Raw genomic sequence first — 20220 nt, 5'->3', positions numbered from 1 at the left:
CGACTAAGTATTGAGTGCTATACATGCACATTCTTTTCATGTTCATTCTTTTCAGTTGGCCAACATTAGAGAAACAAACATTTTTTCATTGGCCTTTAGAATATTCTAATTTTCTGAGATACCAGATTTGATGTTTTCATTGGTTGTCACCTATAAATATCAAAATTAAACGTAATAAACATCGGAAATACATTGGTCTGTGTGCATTGCATGAATATAATGTACAAGTTTCACGTTTTGAATGGAATTACTGAAATATTTTCAACCTTTTGATGATATTCTAATTTACTGGCCAGCACCTGTATGTTGATGGTAAGATTTATCAATTCCAATGAGCATCTTGGAATACCGACAATTTCAAAAATTGTAAAAATACTGTATTTATTTTTGTAGGCTGTCCTGTACATTGCCTTTGATGCACCATTTGACTACTCAACAGTAAGTGTCTGTCTGATGGTTAAAATAGTTTTTTTTAATAAACCAGCAGCAGTAGCTCATGAGGTAGAGCGGGTTATCCGTTAATCAGAAGGTTGCAGGTTCGATCATGGCTCCAACCAGAGAATTCTACTGTTGTGTCCTTGGGCAAGACATTTAAACCGCCTTTCCTGCTGGTGGTGGTCGGAGGGACCGGTGGCGCCTGTGCTCGGCAGCCTCGCCTCCGTCAGTGCGCCCCAGGGCAGCTGTGGCTACATCATAGCTCATCACCAACAGCGTGTGAATGTGTGTGTGTGTGTGTGTGTGTGTGTGTGTGTGTGTGTGTGTGTGTGTGTGAATGGGTGAATGACTGATTGTGTTGTGAAACACCTTGGGAGATTGTAGTACCCTAAGAAGGCACTATCCAAATACAGGCCATTTACCATAAACCATGTAGGTAGCAGAATGTACAATTTGAGTGTAACTTACAAAAATAATCTTGCAGCTTGACATGCCTTTGTTGCGGAAGTGGTGGTGTTTGCTGTTGCTGGAGAACTACAGTCTTGACAGGTATGTAGGATTTAAATAACAAAGAAAGCATTTTTAATTCATGTTATTTAACATAGATTATGTGCATGCTGTAGTTACAGGAAAGTGTTTGCCCATTGGACTGAAGAGTGCAAAGTATTCCTTGCTGGCCACCATGTCCCAGTCTTCAAATTAAAGAAGCGAAAGGCTGAAGAGCCTGCTGAGGTTTGTTTCCAAAGGATTATCATAATTTGAAAAATAAAAATGTATTGCTACATCATTCGTTGCTACAGAATGTCTTAACTATTTTGTTTTTAAATATCAAAAAAAAAAAATTCTAAGATGGAGCCATCAGACACAACACCACGACAGTGTATGGCAAATTCCATACTTGCCTGTGTCTATCAGATATCTGAAAATACAGGACAGCGGTGGGTAATATAGCACATTTCACAGTTCTTCTTGGAAAAATATTACAAAAGATAAATTGTAGTGTTAAATTTGTGTTTTCCAAATCTGTATTGCATTGTCACCTACAGACTATTGTATCCAGAAGAGAAGCTGGTAGAATGGGTACAGTGCAATATTTGTAAAGGCTGGCTGCATACAGAGTGTGCTGGAAAGCCATTTGTCAGAGCTGGGTCATTCAACTGTGGTTGCACAAATCAGGTGTCCTGCAACAGGTACAATAACTTTGAAATAGTAGCCGATTCTGTAATTATTGCCTCCCTCCTTCTGATTCTATTTCAGAATAATCATAACCTTATCAAAAAATAGATGTTTTATCGACTGACTGCTTTGATCGGGTATGGTTTATGTAAATATTGCCGGATTTAAGCACATTTAGCTGCGAATCATTCAGGAGTTAGAGGCCTTAAATATAGATCTAAAATGAATATCGGACTTCTTCAACTGACCCTGACAAAACTACTTACATGTGCTTGTATTCTTCATTTGCTAATAAGATGTATATTTATCTAACTTACAGGACAATCGAGGCTTTAAAAAGTGGAACCCAGGCAGTGATTTCAGATGGTGAAATCAAGGTAATGTTTAGTTATAATAAATTAAGATTCTAAAATTGGACATAGGATAATGCAGTCCCTTCTTTTCTGTGGTAATGTTGCTTATTTTTAACTCTTGTCTCTACTCAGATGTTGTATAAGGATCTCTGCAGCGGTAGAGTGAAGTCTGGGCGCATGTACCTGTGGCACAATCCCGGTGTCTCGCTTAAATTAAAGCAAAGACTAAAGCCTCTGATGTTCCACTTTGCTGATGCACAGGTAAATGTATACTGACTTACAATAAGCTGCATCACATTTATTTATCTCGATGCATGGCCAGTGGGCCACCTGGGTCCATTATTTATTTATTTATTCATTTATCAACAAACAAAACATTCCTCTCAGCATAAGACAACATTTTTGTATGTATGTATGTATATGTATAAAAAAAATATATATATATATATATATATATATATATATATATATGTATATGTATATACGTATATATATATATATATATATATGTATATGTATATGTATATACGTATATATGTGTATATATGTGTATACGTATATATATGTGTGTGTGTATATTTATATATATATCGTAAATAAATGTCTAATGCTGAGAGGAATGTTTTGTTCATTTTTATGTTAACGTGTTTTATAGGTTGACGAGCTGACAGAGCGGATTGGTTCATGCTCAGGAATAAATGAACTAATAATGAAGGGAGAGTTCCAGTTTCTGGACTTGGTGTTTGATGTCCTTGTTCCAGAGGTACAAAGCTGTCTTCAGCAGTGATTGGTATAAAAGTTACTTTTCGAAAACATTTGACAGTGTGTGATTTCATTCTTGTGTGCATGTTTTTCAGGTGACAATCAAAGTGTTGGAAAAATTAGAGGGGATGAATCGTTATGCAGCTGAGAAAGCCATGCTTCAAAGAATTCATTTGTACACAAAATAAAATGGTTGTGAAATGAAATGTTTCTTTTGTTTTATTGTCTTTCACTCAAAATAATACAGAAATATTAACTAGCTAAATAGTTATCAGCTGTAGTAGTTAAATTATGTTGCAATGAGCTGCTGTGATACACAATAGGACAGTGTTATGGATATTTAGTAACCAATTTTTGTTGCTGGTGAGAGAGGAGTGTTGCTGAAATGTTTTTCACTGCTTCTGGGAGTCCTGTACTTTAGCAATTGGTGTAGGTCAAAAGTTCATCTTGGGCTTAACAATAAAACTGAATATTTAGCAAGTACTATTTTGTTTGCACGTCTTGAAAAGTCTTAGTTTAATGTGTTCTCATTTTTTCCATCTGTTTTTTTAATTCACTTTAGAGCCTTTTCTTGTTGTAATTATATATAAATATCGCCAGTCCATCCAAATTTGAAGAGGAAAAAAAACCAAAATTAAAAAAAAGCTTTTTCTGGTAAGTTTTGTTTAAAAAAAAAACTACTTCCTGTGAAAGTAATGACCGTACCGTTTTTACACGGAACTGTCAAACACGGTAGGGTTTTTCGAGTACTACTTCCTGCAAAGGTAATGACTTCCGGCGAAGGTAATGACCCGATGCTTGTTTTTCCGGTTACGTCATTTCCGGTAGACGCCAGCTGATGTCTGCAGCCAGATGCTCTTGAGCCAAACTGGTGAGGAGACATCATCAGATGTAGCCATCTGACAGCCTGCTGTGATCAGGTGCTGCCACCTGCTGGCTGTATCCGGGAATTACCTTAACCTTCTGCTAAAAAACCTGCAACTGTGTGATTCCAGTTAAATCTGCTCTGTTGATCATTTCCCTCAGATATTCAACTGTTTCTCTTTCCACTATTATTAATCTCATTCTGTCGTCTTTTGAACAGAAGCTGTGGTCCACACCTTCATCTCTTCCTCATTGTTGCTGTTCATCCTGGTCTTACTCCAGTCCAGCAGGAGGCGCTAGTGCACCTTTACGCTGATCACAAAACGACACAAAAACCAGAAGCTGTTCCAGGTCTCAAGCTGTTAGCAGCGTTAGCTTGTTGCTGGTTAGCAGCGTTAGCTTGTCGTGTGGGTGTGTGAGGTGAACCTCTGAGGCTCTGCAGCAACAATGTCTTCAGCTCAGTCTCTGAGAGAGTTCATCAGAGAGCGGCTAACTGCTGCTGCTGCAGAAATATTCTCCGAGTTTGAACAAACCATCGTCCGCTACGAGGAAGAGATCGATCGTCAGCGCAGACTGCTGGAGATCAGCTGGAAACCACAGATCAACTTACACAGAATAGGTATGAAACAGCAGCGGGACTCATGAGGTTCTACTGAGGACACAATCTCAGGACAGTCTGCTTGGGTCCGTTTGCTGTTCTGAAGCTTTTTGACACAACTGAGCTGAAATCAGCCGGTAAACTTTGTTCCACTTTAGAGAAATAAATCAATCACATTTCAGGGGTTTTAGGAAGTTTTTCATTTTCAAGATTTCCACTAAATCAGTTTAAAAGAGACAAACTTTAAAGACTTGGTGAACGTTTCCAGCTGATGTTCTACAATCAGAGACTTGTTTAGAAGTTTCTGTTAGTCTGATCTGTTTGTGGACATTACCAAGTAAAGCTGTCAGCAGCTTCAAAGTGGAGATGATTCCATGAAAACATCTCAGTCCCGTTTTCATCAGAGACTGATGCATCTGAGGAACATCTGGATGTTTATGTCTCTATAAACTCACCTGTAGTACCTGTGTGTCCATCCCAGAAGTCAGTAAGAATCTAAATCAATGAATCTGATAGATACTGAGTCCAGTTCTGCTGTGGGTCTGTCAGACACACACACACACACACACACACACACACACACACACACACACACACACACACACCTGCTGTTCTCATGTCTGACTGTAGAACTGTGTGTGGTTGTTTGTCAGGTTAAGAGTTCATTATGTTCTAAAACATCTTCAGATGCATCAGATGATTAAAGTGAAGTGTGCTTTCTTATTGTCACATGATTCATCTTTTTGTTTGGTCTGTTTGTCCAGAACTCCCGCTGCATGATGTCAGCAAAGATGAGGAGGTTCTGACTGACCAGCAGCTCTGGAACCAGGAGAGGACCTCCAGTTTGGACCAGGAACAACCAGAACCTTTACAGGAGGAACCAGAACCTCCACAGATGAAAGTGGAGCAGGATGAGTCAGAACCTTTGCAGGTTCTAGAACAAGAGGAGCTCTGCATGAGTCAGGATGAAGAGCAGCTTGTACTGAAGCAGGAGACGGTTACCTCCCTTGTGACTCCTGCTGATGAGGACAGAGTCCACCATGGACCAGAACCAGACAGACACCAGCTCCTTTTGTCACTGCTTCCTGAGGCTGAGACCAGAGCTGCTGCTCCTCCAGGGTCCACAGGTGAGGGCGATTTTACGATCATTTTCCTTACTGTGACGTCACAATAATGGAAATTACTCATTTTAAATACATCATTGCTGATTACAAACACTGAGAAAATGAATGGACAGTTATTATTGATGTTAGGAGTGTTTACAGAGGCAGTAGAGATCCACATGACAACACAAGTTAACTAAACAAGTCGTGAACTTGTTCCTCCCAGTGTGATTCTCTTTCTTTCAGAGAGAGAGAGAGAGAGAGAGAGAGAGAGAGAGAGAGAGAGAGAGAGAGAGAGAGAGAGAGAGAGAGAGAGAGAGAGAGAGAGAGAGAGAGAGAGAGAGAGAGAGAGAGAGAGAGAGAGAGAGAGAGAGAGAGAGAGAGAGAGAGAGAGAGAGAGAGAGAGAGAGAGAGAGAGAGAGAGAGAGAGAGAGAGAGAGAGAGAGAGAGAGAGAGAATCTTTCATGTTCTTTAAAATGGCAAAAAAGCATAATCTAATGTAAGAAAGCTACTTTGGTTATACTCCCAGGTGACCATACAACTAGCAGGTGTTTAAAAATACTAAATAAAGGGATGACAGCAAGCGCCCCCCCCCCCCCCCCCCAAAAAAAAACGCGCAGTTTTAGAGTCACATGACACGTGACGTGCCCAGAGGCAAATGAGAGGACAACGACAAATCGGTCATTTTGAGTTGCTGAGGTAAATCCAAGTAAACTATTTCAAATATGGTTAATGTTTGTGTATGTGGGGGTGTACAAACTCCAGTTTGTCTGGACATCGTGTTTTCCCATTCCCAAAGCAGAAAAACCCAGCTTTCCATGCTTGGGTGAGAAGTGTTGGGGTGAAACGGCAGGATTTTACCAGCAGCAGAGTCTCGAACAGCTCCGTGATTTGTGGTGTGCCTTTCTGCGAGGAGGATTATATCGAGGGAGACTTGATTGAACACAGGATGGGGTTCAGAAAAATGGACAAAATCAGACTGAAATCCACTGCAGCACCATCGACACATGGAAAAAGCGACAAGGGAGAAGGACCGGTGTCGGTACAGGATCTGCTCGGGTGCAAGATCAGCTCGGGGTCTTTCGACTGCCGATGACGTCAAAGTAGTTGATTGGCTTACGGGAATTACGTAATCACGTTACGTTGTTTTCACGTTACGTTGGTCCAGGCAAATCTTTCTGTTGGAAAGATGGACAACTTTTACAAACAAATCCATCATTACCTCTTTGAAAATACACTTTTAGCATAGAGCTGCATGTATATTAGGGCTGGACGATTAACTGCATGTGCAATTAAATTGCGATGTGACAAAAGGAGATTTTCTCATCGCAAAGGCTGCAATTTGGCAGCGAGTGGTTAGCGCAATGCTAATATACATGGAAAACCCCATAGGAATGCTAATGCTAATATCACCGATTACATTCTTACAAATTATGAATTAGAAACGTGCCAAATGATTACATTTGGAGTCTAATAGAAAGTAAAACTACCATCAATCAAATAAGTACAGACAGGTATTTTAGTAAAGCCAGAAAACTTTTAACTCCAGAGTTTTGGCTAGCAGCTATGAGCGTAACTGAACTACGCATGGACAAGACGTCAAAAACTCTAAACACAAACTACTTCAATAAACGGGACACACTTCTTTCCTGCAAATACAATTTCACAGGTGTTGCTAATACCTATGATCCTTCAAGGGATGTGCTCAAAGAGGAGTTCAACATGAATCAAATATAGTGTTTTATTTTACAAATACCATTATAAACACAAACTAACGTCGTAAGAAACATTATTTTAGTAACGAAACTGCTAAATTCTTTCCAACAGTATAGATGTGTAGTGTATTTTGTCCGAGTGGGTTTGCCGTACTTTGACATCATCAGCAGTCGAAGGACCCCGAGCCGATCTTTTTTTTTTTTTTTTTTTTTTTTTACAATTTTTTTTTTTTATTTTTTTTTTTTTTATTTAGTAAATTTACAAACAAACATGGCACCTTGACAATGTTAAGTTCAAAACTTAAATTCAAAAGGAGCAGTTAATATAACATTTGTAAGTATCCAGTAAAACAGAACAACAAGAGACAAAAGAACATGAAGAACAAGTACAGCTTTCAATGAGGGTACAGCATATATCATACAGAATTATGAAATCACTTTGGAAGTTCAGCTAACATGTTATATAGATTTTCACTATATTTGTTGAGTTGTTTCAGGGATTTTAAATATAATTGAAATTCTATTAAAAAAACATTGAAGACAGGGGATGATTGCAAAATTCGTTGTTTATGGATAAAAAATTTGGCTAAACAGAGGATGATATTATAGCAGAGTTCTTTATCTTTATTATTGAATATAATCCCAAATATTATCATATCTTTAGTGATGTGAACTGGGAGTGGTATTTTAGTTCTGATCCACATCTCTAGCTTTTTCCAGAACAATTGTGTTTTCTGACATTCATAAAATATATGATCTATAGTTTCTATGTGATTTTCGCAAAAAGAGCAGTTGTTGCTATCAATATTAAAACGAGCTCTTAACAACTCTTTTGAAGGATAGATTGCATTCATTATTTTAAAGTGGGTTTCTTTAGCTTTCGGTGGTATAGGTAATTTTAGGTAGATAGTTCTTATTTTCTCAACAGATATTTTATCAAATTTGTAAATTATGTTATTTTTGTTTGTTTTTCCAGGAAAAAGAGATTCATTTAAGGCTGATCTTATTGTAAGATTGTTGCATTTTCTGTCAGTTAACAGAAGACCTTTAATAGATAAGATAGGAAGGATTGGAATAGAACATTGATGTTTTAGATATTCTTGGGCTTGGATGATAAACTGTTTTGGAAGTGCATTATGTAACCTGTTAAAGTCAAGCTCAGAAGCCTTAAAATTGTATCTTCTGCAGAAATTGTCATAATTCAAGAGCTGACCATCTACATCCATTAAGTGTATAATAGACCATATATTGTTATCTAACCAATCTTTATAGAATAATGATTTGTTTCGGTGCAATATAAATTGATTGTTCCAAATGATTATAGAGTGTGGTGAGTAGTTATGTACATATATCATTTTCCAATACAATAAAATTTGTTTATGGAACTCTGAAAGTTTAATGGGGAGTTTGTTTATATTGTAGTCAGTTAGGAGAAGAATTTTTAAGCCACCAATTTTGTTAAAGATGTAATTGGGGATACTATACCAAAAGACGTCTGGGTGATTTAACCAAAATTTTAACCAGTTAATCTTTAGGGTGCCATTAAGACATTCAAAGTCAATGGCCTTTAAACCTCCATCTTTTATTTCTTTAGTCATATGAGCCTTTTTAAGGTAGTGTGGTTTGTTTCTCCAAATAAAGTTAAAGTTTGTTTGATTTATTTTTTTAATTAGGTCGTTTGGTAAGGCAAGGTTACAGGTTGGGTAAACTAATCTTGATAGACATTCCATTTTGGTGAGATAGATACGACCTAGAATAGAAAGGTCACGTTGGAGCCACAGGTTAAGTTTAGAATTTCCTTCTTTAAGTTTATTTTCAAAGTTTAAGACTGAATTAAGTTTAGGGTTTTTGTTAATGGTCACTCCTAGATATTTAACCTCAGATTTTATAGGGATATTATGTATTTCTTTTAACACTGTGTCGTGAATTGCTAGAAGTTCACATTTTTTTAGATTTAGGTTCAGACCTGAGGCCTCAGAGAAGAGTTGAATCTTTTGGATGGCTATAGAAATTTGTTTAGAATCCTTTAAAAAAAGCGTGGTGTCATCTGCAAGTTGACTTATAATTAGATCAGTGCCTAGAACATTTAATTTTGCAATGTTATCACAGTTTTTTAAGTACAATGCCAACATTTCGGTAACCAGAATGAATAGATATGGTGAGATTGGGCAACCTTGTGGGATTCCAACATTAATATTAAATCTAGGGGTGGTGTTTTTTGGTAGGATGACACAGCTGTTTATGTTGTCATATAGGCCTTTAATTAAGTTGATAAAGTTGGTACCAAAACCCAGGCGTTCTAAGACTGAGAAGATGAACTGATGTTCTACAGAGTCGAAGGCTTTGTAAAAGTCTAAGAAAAGTATGAATCCATTGTCAGTAATCAGATCTTTGTATTCAATTAAGTCCATTACCAATCTAACGTTATTATGGATCGATCTGCCTTTTAGAAAACCGGATTGTGATTCACTGACAATATCTGAAATTCCTGACTGGAGGCGTAAGGTAAATATGTAAGTAAGCAATTTATAGTCCGAATTTCTAAGTGTGATGGGTCGTCTGTTTTCAATATTTCTTGGGTCTTTGCCTGGTTTGGGGATAGATATGATGATGCCTTGTCTCATCGTGGGTGGAAGAGTAGAATTATTAAAGATTTCCGAAAAAACTTCAAAGAGTAAAGGTTTTATGTCCTCCCAGAAGTGACGGTAGAAGTTACCTGTAAGGCCGTCTGGGCCAGGTGCTTTATTAATCGCTAATCTTTTGACTGCCTTATCTAGTTCGCTCATTGTAATTTCCTTTTCACAGGTATTTTGGAAGGAGTCATCTATTTTAGGGATGAAGGAATCAATATGGTTTAGAAAAGCATTAGAATTAGGGGCTGAAAATTTAGAAGTATATAAATTTTGGTAAAAGTTGAAAATTTCTTGTCCTATTAATTTTTCATCCGTGGATTCAACATTATTTATTAGTAAAGAGTTTATAGAATTTCTTTGTTGTCTTCTTTTTTCTAGGTTACAGAAATAAGCAGTGTTTTTCTCACCTTCCTCAATCCATTTGGCTCTCGATCTAATGAAGGCTCCTTTAGTTTTTTGTATGTACATGTTATCCAACTTTATTTGAAGGGTTAGGACATTTTGCTTGTCTATCTCAGATGGATTAGGTTTATTGCAATATAAGTTTAATTTTTGTATAATGTCTAATTCTAAAACCTGAAGTTCGTTTTTAAGTTGCTTACTAAATGAAATGGAAAGTTGTCTGATTTTGTACTTTAAAAATTCCCATTTAGTGGTTGGACTGTTTAAATCTTTTGAGTTTACAATGTCTGTAATAAGTGACTTTATTTTTTTACAGTAATGGTCATTTTGGAGAAGGCAAGAGTTAAATTTCCAATATTTGTTTATCCTATAAGTGTTGTTTTTCGGCTTAATTTTAAGTGATATAAGGTAATGGTCCGTTAGTGGGGCAGCAGATATATCAGAGATGAAGTCATATAATAAAAGTAAGTCATTAGTAATAAGCCAATGGTCGATCCTTGATTTATTAGTTGAATTAAACCATGAGAATTTCTGAGTGACTGGGTTAAGGTGTCTCCATATATCCATAAAATTATGTTCAAAACAGAAGTTGGTAAATAATGGATTTGGGTAGCTTATCTCATATTTAGATGGCCATCTATCCAGAAATTCATCCTGAACAAGGTTGAAATCTCCTCCAATAAGGACATTATTGGTGGAATGTTTGGCTTTTAGATGGTCTAACCGTAAACCTATTTCTTCCAGCAATATTTTATTTTGAGTTAAGGTATTATATCCATATATATTTACTAGAATAAAAATAGAATTTTCTATGTTTATGGTAAGAATTAACCAACGGCCAACAATATCATTCTCAATAGAAGTAATTTTACCTCGAAAGTTTTTCAACAAGATGGCAACCCCAGCTGACCTTGAAGAGCCATGAGAAAAAAAGGCTTCATCTCCCCATTGCTTAGTCCAAAAGTTGCTGTCTTCATGTGTAGAATGAGTTTCTTGTAAAAAGGTAAACACAGCATTTTTCCCTTTGCAGAATAAGAAAAGGCTTTTCCTTTTAGTGATATCTCTCAACCCTCTTGCATTGATAGAGATTAACGAAAGTTCGCTGTTTATAATAACCATATAATGAACAAAAAAGAACAATATAGGATGAGCTAACCTAAAGCAATAAGAGAACCTAGGTAGCAATCCCCAAAAACTATAATCTGAGTGAACAACATTTATAACATTTGCGGATCTGTATCCTCATACAACTACAACTACATACATATGTAAATAATCATAAGTGGTCTCATTTTCACTTACACGTGTTTATGTTAAACTGGCTAGGGTGTAACCCGCTGTCCATTGATGAAGGCATATGGACCTTTAAAGGTGGTTTTCAGCCCTGCTTTTCTCGCTTGTTCCACCCTAGGCCATACCGCAAGACGTGCTTCACGGTCCTCCTTGGTGAGGTCCTCGGCGAATCGGATGTTGAGCTCTCTGCATGTGGGATGTTGTTTAGTGGATCTCCAAAGTTCATCTCTGTAGAAACGGCTGGTGAATTGTATGATGACTTGTCTTGGGTGATCAGGGTTTTTGGGGCCGATACGGTGAACAGAATCCAGAATTAAGTTAACCTTCTCCTTCCAGCTGGGTTGGATCTTTTTAATGATGTCCGATACACTTTGTCTTGTGTCCTCCTCTTTGTCCTCTTTTAACCCTTTGAGCCGTAGGTTCCATTTTCTTTGGTATCGGTCAAGGTTTGAAGCTTTGTTTTCCAAGTTGTCAACTTTTTTGGTTAACACTTCATTTGTGGTTTTCAGCTGAGTTATTTGCTTTTCCATCTGCTTATTTTTCTCTTTACAGTCTTGAATTTCAGCGCTGTTAAATTCAACCGCTTTGGCAATGTTAGAGATGGAGAGTGTATTTTGTTTGAGGTCAGCGCCAAAGCTTTCCATCATTTTTTGTAGACCTTCAATGGCGGCTAGTAGCGCACTGTTGGATACATTAGAGTCGGTTTCTTCTTCTCCTTTTTGTTTTTTGTGTGATGTTGTGGCTTTGCAGGGTGATGAAAGTGGGTTTTTATTACCTCTTGAGTTGGTGTCCATATTTTCCGAACCAAGGTAGTCGTGAGTTAGCAGGGCTTTGTGAGCTTTGCTGTTAGCTTTAGCCATTTCTTCGTGTTTCACGTATGGCCTCATCCACTCTTGTTTAGCTAATACCAGTACTAGTTGTAGAGGGTAGTTTTATATTCCCGAAGAGATTTTTCATTAAACATTAAGTAATAATAGTTCTTAAATTAGACCATTCTTTGAGGTTGCTACCGGAGCTCCTTACAGAACGTCCGCTCCTTCCGCCATCTTGCCTCCCTCACCCCGAGCCGATCTTGTACCGACACCGGGAGCAGCCGCGGCCGGAGCGACAACAACAATGGCGGCTCCTTCCAGCCGCAGAAGAGACTCAGGAGCTACACGCAGGTCAGCAACTCACAAGCTGGAAGTAGCCAGAGTAAGTGTTGTTTACTTTCTAAAAACCGTTAAGGACAAAAACATTCAATGATAGAAATGTGTTTATACAAATAATGTCTATATTTAGCCGTTTTAGGCTATGATTACACAGCTAAGTGAGAGATAAACTGACTGCACTTCTTCGTTATGTAACATATAAAGTTTCTCTATAATCACGGTGAGCAGAAAAATAACCGACACGGTGATTCTGTTTAAAAAAAAGTCATTTGAGCACCACGAACAACCCTTGCTTGCCTCCGGTTTCAACCAGCTGCTTCGCCTGTTCGTAACGTGATTTTGCACAGCTGTGTTCACTTGAGGGACTCGCGCTAAAGTTTGTGTACGTTGTTGTTGTTTTTTTTAGAAAACACTCAAATATCTCTCCTACGTTAGTGTAGTTTCCAGGTGTTATTTTGAGATTCATGCCGGGCTACTTATCAGGGCTTACATCCCCATGGCGATCAGCTGACTCCTAAAATCATGAGAGGTTCTGACCCTAATCAAGCATTTGTGATCTTGTTTGCATTAAACAACATTTTTATGTCTCTGCATTCATCTTTTATGACGAGTAGTTTTGTAATGTATTTTAATTATTTTCGCCCTACATGTTGATCTTTAAATTCAAGTACATATTTGTATGCTTGCTTTGCAGATGACGGCAGATCCGTCACGAGTGGAAACAACAGAACAAACCCCTGAAGCAGCTGCGTCTCCGGTGACACGATGGACGACTGCATGTCGGGTCAGAAGCACTCCTCTACCACGGTGTTGGATTCAGACAGCTCCTTCCTTATGGTTCTACAGGTAAACTATAACACGCAGAGCACAAAATGGCTTCACAATTTAAGCTCAAATTTCCAAGATTTCCATAAAACTGTTTATTGATTCACAAACTACGTTGTGATGGCTAACGTAACACAAAATCATTACATTAAAATATTCTGAGCAACACAGGTTGACCTACATCCATCCACCAGGGACATGGGGACCCGGAATGAGGAGTAGGGCTGGGGGTAAACGATTATTTTAAAACGATTATTCTGATGATTATTTTATCGAATAGTCGACTATTCTAATGACTATTTAGAAAATTAATCTAATGATTATTTTTCTATTGCACAATTAACAAAAACCAGAAAATCTCAAATAAATTCCTCAAAAAAATTGATAAATTCTTACTGTAAGAGAATAAACACTACGGGCCTTCCATTTTGTATAACACTGCTTTTATGTTATGTTCTGGTGACGTGTAGAACTTGGGAGTGCAGGCTGCTGCCTGAGAGGTGGTTGGAGACGGAGTGTCTCCATGCTGCTTTGTTTTGGTCACTTATGTGCGTGAGGCGAGTGGTGTTACGACCCTTCCTGGGGAGTTTGGCTCGTGTGCAAAAAGGAAGGGACAATAACGGGATTTAAAAGTTAAAATGATTATCAGGTTTATTTACAACTACAAAAAAACATAAATCTTTCCATCCACAGGTTGGGAATAATAAAACTAATTCTGCCTGTGGGGAATTAAAACAAAAGTACAAATAAGTAGGGATCCAAACTCTAAACTGGGTGGTTAAACCAGACTCAAGGTGATATTTTAAACTAAACCAAAAACCCACAACACTCTAAATGTAATAAAAGGGAGATCTGCACCACAAAAAAGATGAACTCTAAACCAAAACGTAACAGCTTATCCCAACGCAAGAAGCTGTTAGCGAAGATGCTAACAGTAGCTTTACCAATGTTAAGTTCAAGTTACCAAGTTTAAATAAACCAAAAACACCCAGCAGTAAACAGACCAGCACGGAGGAGAGACTGCTACCACCAAAACAGCTCTCCTCATGTCTGAAAGAAGCTCCTTTATGAAGGGAGAAACACTCCCGGTGATTTTCTACATCTGCGGTAGAGACGACGCAGCGCATCTGACCCCGGAAGTTGTTGTCCGTTGCCGGGAGACGAAGGCGGGCAAAACAGGAAAATAATCTAGTAGTGGACAGACGTTGTTCCGGGTCTTCGGTATTTGGCGGAGATGTTAGTGAAGGCGGAGAAGAGGGCGAACTAGAGGAAAAACAGGCAGATTCCTCCTCTATTTACAAACTCCTGGGGATGCAACAAGTGGGCGCGGTGCGTCGACTACCGGATCTGACGTCGACAAATTTTTAGAATCGAGCTGTCGACGTCGTCGAGGCTTCGCTACAGCCCTAATGAGGAGAGTGATGTGTTGAGGCACTCAACACCTTTATCATCGCCAGTATCGTCACTTGAGCCCCTAGATGACCAGGAGGAGAGCTACGATCCATCTGATGAATCTGAACCCATGTCTATTGATGACTCCTTATCAGATGATGGATCTTTAGAGGATGAACCAGGCTGGTTAGTTGGTGCTTGTTTGGTTTTAAAAATGGAACACCGATGAAATGTGTAGTATGTTAATGATCTGTTTTCATTCTCAGCCAAAATCCACAGGTAAACAAATACGTTGTTTGCCACAGCGAACCTTCATAGAAATTCAGCAGGTTGGTCGATTATGTATTTGTCCAAAAGTAACTATCCGTATTTTCACCCTATTTTTAAATTTACACCCAGTTTCGTTTTTGTTTTGTTTTTTTGGTTGTGTGTTTATTCCAGAAATGTGATCTGTGTGGTTACAACAGATCGTGGCGAAATCAGCCCATGCTCCACAAAAACATGCCAGCCGGCAACCTTCTCCTTTCTGGGGCCAGGCACTTGACAGGGTGTGTGGTATCTCAGACTTTACGGACGCTGTCGCTGTTAGGTGTACAGACTATTTCAGCGGGAACTTATTTTAGACGTGAAAGGCTGTGCACAATTCCGTCCGTCCTTTTGGCTTGGGAAGAACAGCAGTCCGCTTTAATGCGACAGGAATACGGTGATGGTACGATGTTGTCTGGTGGCTGCAGATCTGACAGCCGTGGTCACTGCGCAAATTATGGTTCCTACACACTCATAGAGAGACTAAACAAGGTAATTGATGTACAGCTTGTGCAGGCATGCAGACAAATATATATTTCATCAAAACTTATGTGGTAGTGAATTTAACCGTTTTGTGTTTTTCATCCATTACTGTAGAGTTCAGAGGTTCCAAACAGCTCCTGGTGTGAGCTTGAGGGGCTGAAGAGGAGCATCAGGCTCTTCTCGGATAATGACATGAGTGTCGATGTACTCGTAACGGATCGCAAAGTGGGTCAGAGAACAACCTGGACCGCAAGGAGCAAGGCACTTCTGTGATGTCTGGCATTGTGGAAAGGGTAATATTTTAATATGTTTACCGTTAAAGATGTATGATGCAGAAAATCACATTTTTCATGTTACGGTTTAAATGCTCAGCTAGTTTCTTTTAGGAATGCACAATATTTCTTTATAACTTTTCCAGGTCTGGCCAAGAAACTGGACACTGTCAGCAGAGAGAGCGGTTGTGAGGATTTGGCGTTGCGGAAGCTGTCCATAGTTAACCACCTCGACTGGACAGCAGCATCCACACCCGACGCAAATCCAGATTTAATGGAAGCTAATTGGAAGTCACTGGTGAACCATGCACAAGACGTTCACCATCATGGAACACAAGTGTTTCCATCTTGTCTCCACCCTCCACTGGTAGGACAGGAACGGAACAAACAATGGCTAATTCCTGGTAACTAGGAGAAGTTATATAATTATGTGTGATTTATTTCAGTGTATCTTTCGGTGACCGACAGGATCGAGTGCAGCAGTTAAACTGGAACAAGTAGCATGCCAGCCGTTGTTTGTGAAAGATGTCAGACAGCTGTCACCACAGCATCAGACAAATTCACTGGAAGCATTCCACTCCCTGATCCTGAAATTTGCTCCGAAGCATACGGGGTTCTCGTACCTGGGCATGTACACTAGGCAAGTATTATTGAGCGTGTGTGTGTGTGTGTGTGTGTGGACTTTTGACCATTGTAATGGTAATAGAGGGTATGTTTGGTTAAGTAAATTGCCTTAAAGCTATTTCTCTTATCACTACTTGTGACCAATAGCTGTGATACTCTATATAAATAGAATATCCCCTGCTTGGTCTTAGGATGATCAATTAGAAGATTCTAGTTTTCTTTTAATTATTAAGAGATCGTACACATTTCGCTTTGATTCAAGAACCAGTCAGGTTTGCAAATAAAATAAGAATTTATTTTACAAATAATTAAGGCCTAGTCCACACGTAGCTGGGGTTTTTTAAAAGCGAATATCCGCCCCTCCAAAAACTTGCATCCACACCACCGCGTTTTAAAAACAAACACTGTCCACACGTACCCGGATAAATACGTTGTTAAGGACATGCCAGACCTGTAGGCGGCAGTACTTCCCCCGTTCTTAACCTCGTCTTTCGTCTGTGGTCTTCCGCAAGGAGCAGTAATTCCTCTTGCAAAAACAAACAAGCAGAAAGCGCTTGGACAATCGATGGATCGGTAGTGACAGAGCGCAGCTCTGAGGGTTTCCATGATGCCGGCTAGTGTAAACACAGGTCGCACACGTGATGTCAGCATTTTTTTGTCGCGGAAAGTGACGTTGCGGACCTTAAAACTCCGGTTTTGTCTGTCCACACGCAGACACCCAAAACGGAGAAAACGCAGATCTTCACTTTGGCCGGAGTTTTTAAAAAGATCCGTTTTCGTGTGGATGACAGGCCAAAACGTAGAAAAATATCTACGTTTTGGCAGATCCCCGGCTACGTGTGGACAGGGCCTAAGACTTGACAAATTGGTTAAACTATTATACGGTGACTGGATGGAGCTAAACGGTGATGTCTGCAACCTATGTGAATACAAGATGATGGAGTCGGAATCTCCGTATCTCAGAGAGGGTGAGTTCTGGATATAAAAGAATTTGGTTTGCAACTATGCCAAGTTGTTGCTTATTAAAAACCGCATGCAGACGCTATCTGTGTGTCTACATTACCCATAGAGGCACTCTCTTGTGGATCCGAAAGTCAGGGGGGTCGGATGACCGCTGGTATTGGAGGCTGTAGAGTACCGAGGTACAGAGATGTGTCTCGGGTCACAACAGACGGATGGAACCCAGCGTCTTAAAAATAACTCAGAAGGAGTTATGAGTCAGCTTAGTACTGCAGGAAACTGTCTTGTTGTTCTCAGCTTCGCGGGTGCGGAAAGTTTTAAGGTTTTGACAACATGTCAGAATCCTTTTGGTTAAAGAGGTCTGCCAAAGATGGCCAGACTAAGGCTTGCTCTCCAACTGGCGAGGAAGCAGGGTGGACTGGTTTATATGGACTGATGCTATCTGTTAACTCATTCATTGCCATTGACGACTAAAGTCGTCATTTTAGATCCAACCGTTCACTGCCAAAGTCCTCATGCATTGTTTTTTACTGTTTGAGCATCAGAACGAGCCCCCGCGCTGAGAGAACAAACATCTCAGCCCTGAAGCCGATCTTCATCCGCATACGTCACAGATCGCATGATCAGGAAGTAACACATCCATGTGTTTGGAGATCGTTTTGGGCCGTTCCTGTAAAAAAAGTGAGGCGCGAACCAGAAAAGCGTCTGCCGATCACAATTCGACAACGGATTATGAAAGAACGGATAACGCTCGAAACACGTGGATTCTTCCTGATGTAAGAGGTGAGTCTTCTCTTTGTTTTGGTTGTTTTGGCATCGACATCATGCTAGAGCGCAACGTTCTGTGACTCTTAAAAAAACAGTAAAAACGGTGAGAAACGCTGGCAGCGAAGGCCGTTAGCGATCAGGAAATGGCTGGCAGCGAATGAGTTAATAACCAACCAGAAGTTGGCACGTTTGAGAATGTTACCAAGAATCTCAGAACGTACCGACTGTGATGTAGAGAGTCTGAATGTGGGCGCAAGGTTACCTATGTGTCATGCATTTTTAACTTAACCTTACTCTGTCTGGTGTGAGTGCGAATGGTGATGACCTCATCCAGTAAACACTAAACAATCATTGAGTACAGATTAATGACACATTTCATTGCTTATAATTATACATAACAAAAGTTCATTCAATGATTATTTTAATTATAAAATCTTTTCTTCTGAGAATAAAGAGTTTATTTAAAAGAGTTCTCTTTTATTATCTGTCGGAGCTGCAGTCCAGCTGATGAAGGCTCTGAGTAATGGGGCTACGTGCAGACTTCCTGACTCCTGTCAGGGGAAACTACAGTAGAATGTGTCAAATCCAGGGTAAGATGACCTCACTATGACCTGTGGGATCTCAAAATCAGGCCCTTTCGTGACGTTACACCATGTTTTTTCTTCTTCTTTTTTTTCCTCCTGTTTATTTCAGATTGCTGTTGGCTGCTCTTCATTATAACAGCAATGGCAACAGTGACATGGCCAGAACCAAGGCTGGTGTGGACAAATGTGCAGTGCGCTATCCACACTTTGAAAAAAGGTGGATGGTCTGAGCAGCCAGTCAAAGATAAACAAACTTATGATAATTATTAATGTTTTTTTTGTTTAGTAAATATTCAGTGTTGCACCAATCCCTATACACTGGCAATACTGGTGGTGGTCTTTACGTGTGTTTAAAAGAATTGCAGCTTGTGTTTATTTCTAACCCTACCCCAAACCATTTAACGTTTTAAAAACCAATGAGAGTATTTTGTGATGAGGCCGCTGGTTCAGCAAAGCCAATGCAGAGGTCTCTTGCTCCAGTGACAGGATGCCCGCCGCCTCTATGACGTGCGGTGCCCTGCTGTGCGTCGCTGTTCAGCAGTGGCTCCGCCGTGCCCCGTCGCTCCAGCGATGAGGCCGCTCAGCGGATCCAGTGCAGAGACGTCTCCTGCACCAGTGACAGGTCGACTGCCGCTCCTTCCGCCGCGTGCCACACCTTCTGAGCTGAGCTGCTTCCTTGATACCCGCCGCGCGCCGCCACTCCAGCGACGATCCTTCAGATGCGCACAGCTCTCTGACGCGCGCTGGCCCTTCAGCGACGAGGCCGCACAAACATCTCCAGCGCAGACACTTCTGCCCCAGTGACAGAACGCCCGCCGCTGTCTGCTGATGCGCTGCTCCTTCTGAAGAGGGAAGGACAGCCTGATCCCGCGCAGAGACGCCTTCTGTCCCAGTGACAGCTTGACGCCCGGTGATTCTTCCAGACGCACTGTTCCTTGACGCACGCCGCTCCTCCGGCGATCAGGAAACACAGCTGATCCAATTACGCCTCTGCTGCTTTGGTGGCAGAGGACGCCAACTTTTCTTGGCCGACGGGACAGTTTTTTACCTTGAAGTGTAGCACCAATGCCCTATACACTGGCGCTGCTGGTTACTGATGCGGGTGGTGGTCTTAACGTGTGTTTAAAAGAATTGCAGCTTGTGTTCATTTCCGATGATGCTTATTATTTCGTCTTCTTCCAAAATGTCCACGATCCATTTACATGCAATTAAAGTGGTTTACAATGAATGCGTTACTTGCCCCAGTGGCCGTCTGCAGAGTCCTTTACACCCAGCCACAGTCCTCGCCACACAGTAAAAAACTGTTTGTCCCATATCAGCAACACCTGAGTCTGATCTGCATTGGCTTAAGTAGGCTGGTGCTTCCACAATCAAATCAACCAATCAGCTGAGGCCAAGCCTCCTCTCAGGTATGCAGACAGAAAATAACACAGTTGGCTCCTACATTCAGTATATATATATATATAAATGATTCTTGCATTATTTTGATTACAGAATATGTAATCAAAATAATGCTCCTCC

The 20220-nt window shown here is 40.1% G+C and overlaps 3 protein-coding genes across 4 annotated transcripts in view; 2 read left to right on the top strand and 1 right to left on the bottom strand.

Annotated features, from left to right (window-relative positions):
- Positions 1-20220, bottom strand: part of LOC129163068 (zinc finger protein 420-like) — a 348176-nt gene that overhangs the window by 216998 nt on the left and 110958 nt on the right. The gene's annotated exons all lie outside the window — the stretch shown is intronic.
- LOC139066175 (uncharacterized) lies at positions 367-2932 on the top strand. Of its 2 annotated transcripts, XM_070548348.1 has the most exons (9): positions 367-438; positions 920-984; positions 1059-1167; positions 1285-1373; positions 1482-1625; positions 1931-1988; positions 2097-2225; positions 2620-2727; positions 2822-2932. In XM_070548348.1, exons 2-9 carry the CDS (start codon positions 926-928, stop codon positions 2912-2914), a joined length of 789 nt encoding a protein of 262 aa, XP_070404449.1. In that variant the 5' UTR covers positions 367-438; positions 920-925; the 3' UTR covers positions 2915-2932. The 2 variants fall into 2 exon arrangements, with proteins under 2 accessions (XP_070404449.1, XP_070404450.1); XM_070548349.1 differs by lacking the exon at positions 367-438 and having other exon boundaries at positions 748-984.
- The window catches only part of LOC107374397 (zinc finger protein 271), a 31552-nt gene continuing 14960 nt past the window's right edge, over positions 3629-20220 (top strand). The window contains exons 1-2 of the mRNA XM_070548752.1: positions 3629-4209; positions 4953-5315. Of these exons, the coding sequence (XP_070404853.1) occupies positions 4038-4209; positions 4953-5315 (535 nt within the window). The 5' untranslated portion in view covers positions 3629-4037. The remainder of the gene's footprint in view (positions 4210-4952; positions 5316-20220) is intronic.

This window comes from Nothobranchius furzeri, chromosome 2, assembly GCF_043380555.1.
Source record: "Nothobranchius furzeri strain GRZ-AD chromosome 2, NfurGRZ-RIMD1, whole genome shotgun sequence".
In the NCBI taxonomy this organism is placed as follows: Eukaryota; Metazoa; Chordata; class Actinopteri; order Cyprinodontiformes; family Nothobranchiidae; genus Nothobranchius; species Nothobranchius furzeri.
This window is presented reverse-complemented; position numbering and strand designations above follow the sequence as displayed.